This window comes from Egretta garzetta, unplaced genomic scaffold (genome assembly GCF_000687185.1).
Source record: "Egretta garzetta isolate BGI_Z169 unplaced genomic scaffold, ASM68718v1 scaffold15, whole genome shotgun sequence".
Lineage (NCBI taxonomy): Eukaryota > Metazoa > Chordata > Aves > Pelecaniformes > Ardeidae > Egretta > Egretta garzetta.
The window spans coordinates 1647648-1648781 of NW_009259798.1; the positions used below are offsets into that span (position 1 = coordinate 1647648).

General features: G+C 57.2%; 1 protein-coding gene across 1 annotated transcript in view; it reads left to right on the forward strand.

Annotated features, from left to right (window-relative positions):
* The first annotated feature begins 1062 nt into the window (after positions 1–1062).
* Positions 1063–1134, forward strand: part of KLF11 (Kruppel like factor 11) — an 8888-nt gene continuing 8816 nt past the window's right edge. Inside the window, exon 1 of the mRNA XM_035895331.1 lies at positions 1063–1117. Coding sequence (XP_035751224.1) covers positions 1063–1117 — 55 coding nt within the window. The remainder of the gene's footprint in view (positions 1118–1134) is intronic.

Sequence of the window (1134 nt, forward strand, 5' to 3'; positions counted from 1 at the left end):
TTTTCCTAGTTTTTACAGTTCCCTGAAGGCTTTCCTCCCAACGGGACCGTGCGAGTGGCTCTGACAAGGCAACAGCTGGTGATGTACAGAAGAGGCACGTACCCTGTGCTCCCACTGTGCTGCTACCCCCCCATCGCGCTTTTTTGTCACCGACAGCATTTCCCCCAACTTTGTTTCATTCCCCGTCACGCAACTGATTTCCTTTTGCAAACGCAACTAACGTTAGAGCTGGGTTTGCAGTTTGAATCCTCAGCGGTGTTCTTTCTGTCCTTTTTTTCCCGTCCTTTTTTCTCTTTTCCTTTTTTTCTGTCGGAGGGCACAGGCTGCAGCGCCGATGGTAGGCACCGCGCAAACACAAACAGCACGCCGCTGGCAAGCCCCGAACAGCAGGAGACGCCGGGCAGAGGCACGAGCTGGCCGGTTTGCAAGACGCAGGCGGGAACGACGGCGGTGGCGTGCAGGAAACCCAGTGGGACCTGCTGGGGTGAAGGGCTCGTGGCTGCACCGGCCCTGTGGGACCCCCCCCGTGGGGGAGAGGGTGGTGGGAGGCCTGGCAATGGGGGGAAAAAAAATAGAGAGAGATCAGGTTAAATACAGGAGGCACTGGGGCAGAGATGTGTGGAGGCAAGGGGAATGCCGGGATGGACGGGCCAGGGAGATCATTTTAATTTGGTGCTTGATGGGCTGGGAAGTAGTAGTGCTGGGGAAGCTGAAGTACATGGAACGTGCAGTAGCGGAGGCCGGAGATGAGCACAGCATGGTGAACCTTCAGCATCTACGTGGCCGGCGGGGAAGGACCAGGATTCAGAAGAGCTGTAATGGAAAAAATGAGCCCCAGTGGTCAAGTGGAGCGAGCAGCAAGAGGAGATGAAAGATTCAAGATGATCCCTCCCACGTCCTCCGCATCGCAGGAGGATGTCACGTCTCGAGCAACTGAGGAAGGAAGAAGCAGAGATAATCCAGCAGGAAAAAAAAAAAAATGCTTCTTGCTGCCTGCATTTTGCTTCAGCCAGCAGCAAGGCTCCCAGCGGGGCCCGGGCTGGGACAGGGCTCACCCGGCAAATGGCCGCCGCCAGCACTCGGGGCCCTCCAGTGAAACAACAGGCCCTGCTGGGAGGTGAGTGGCTGGGGCGG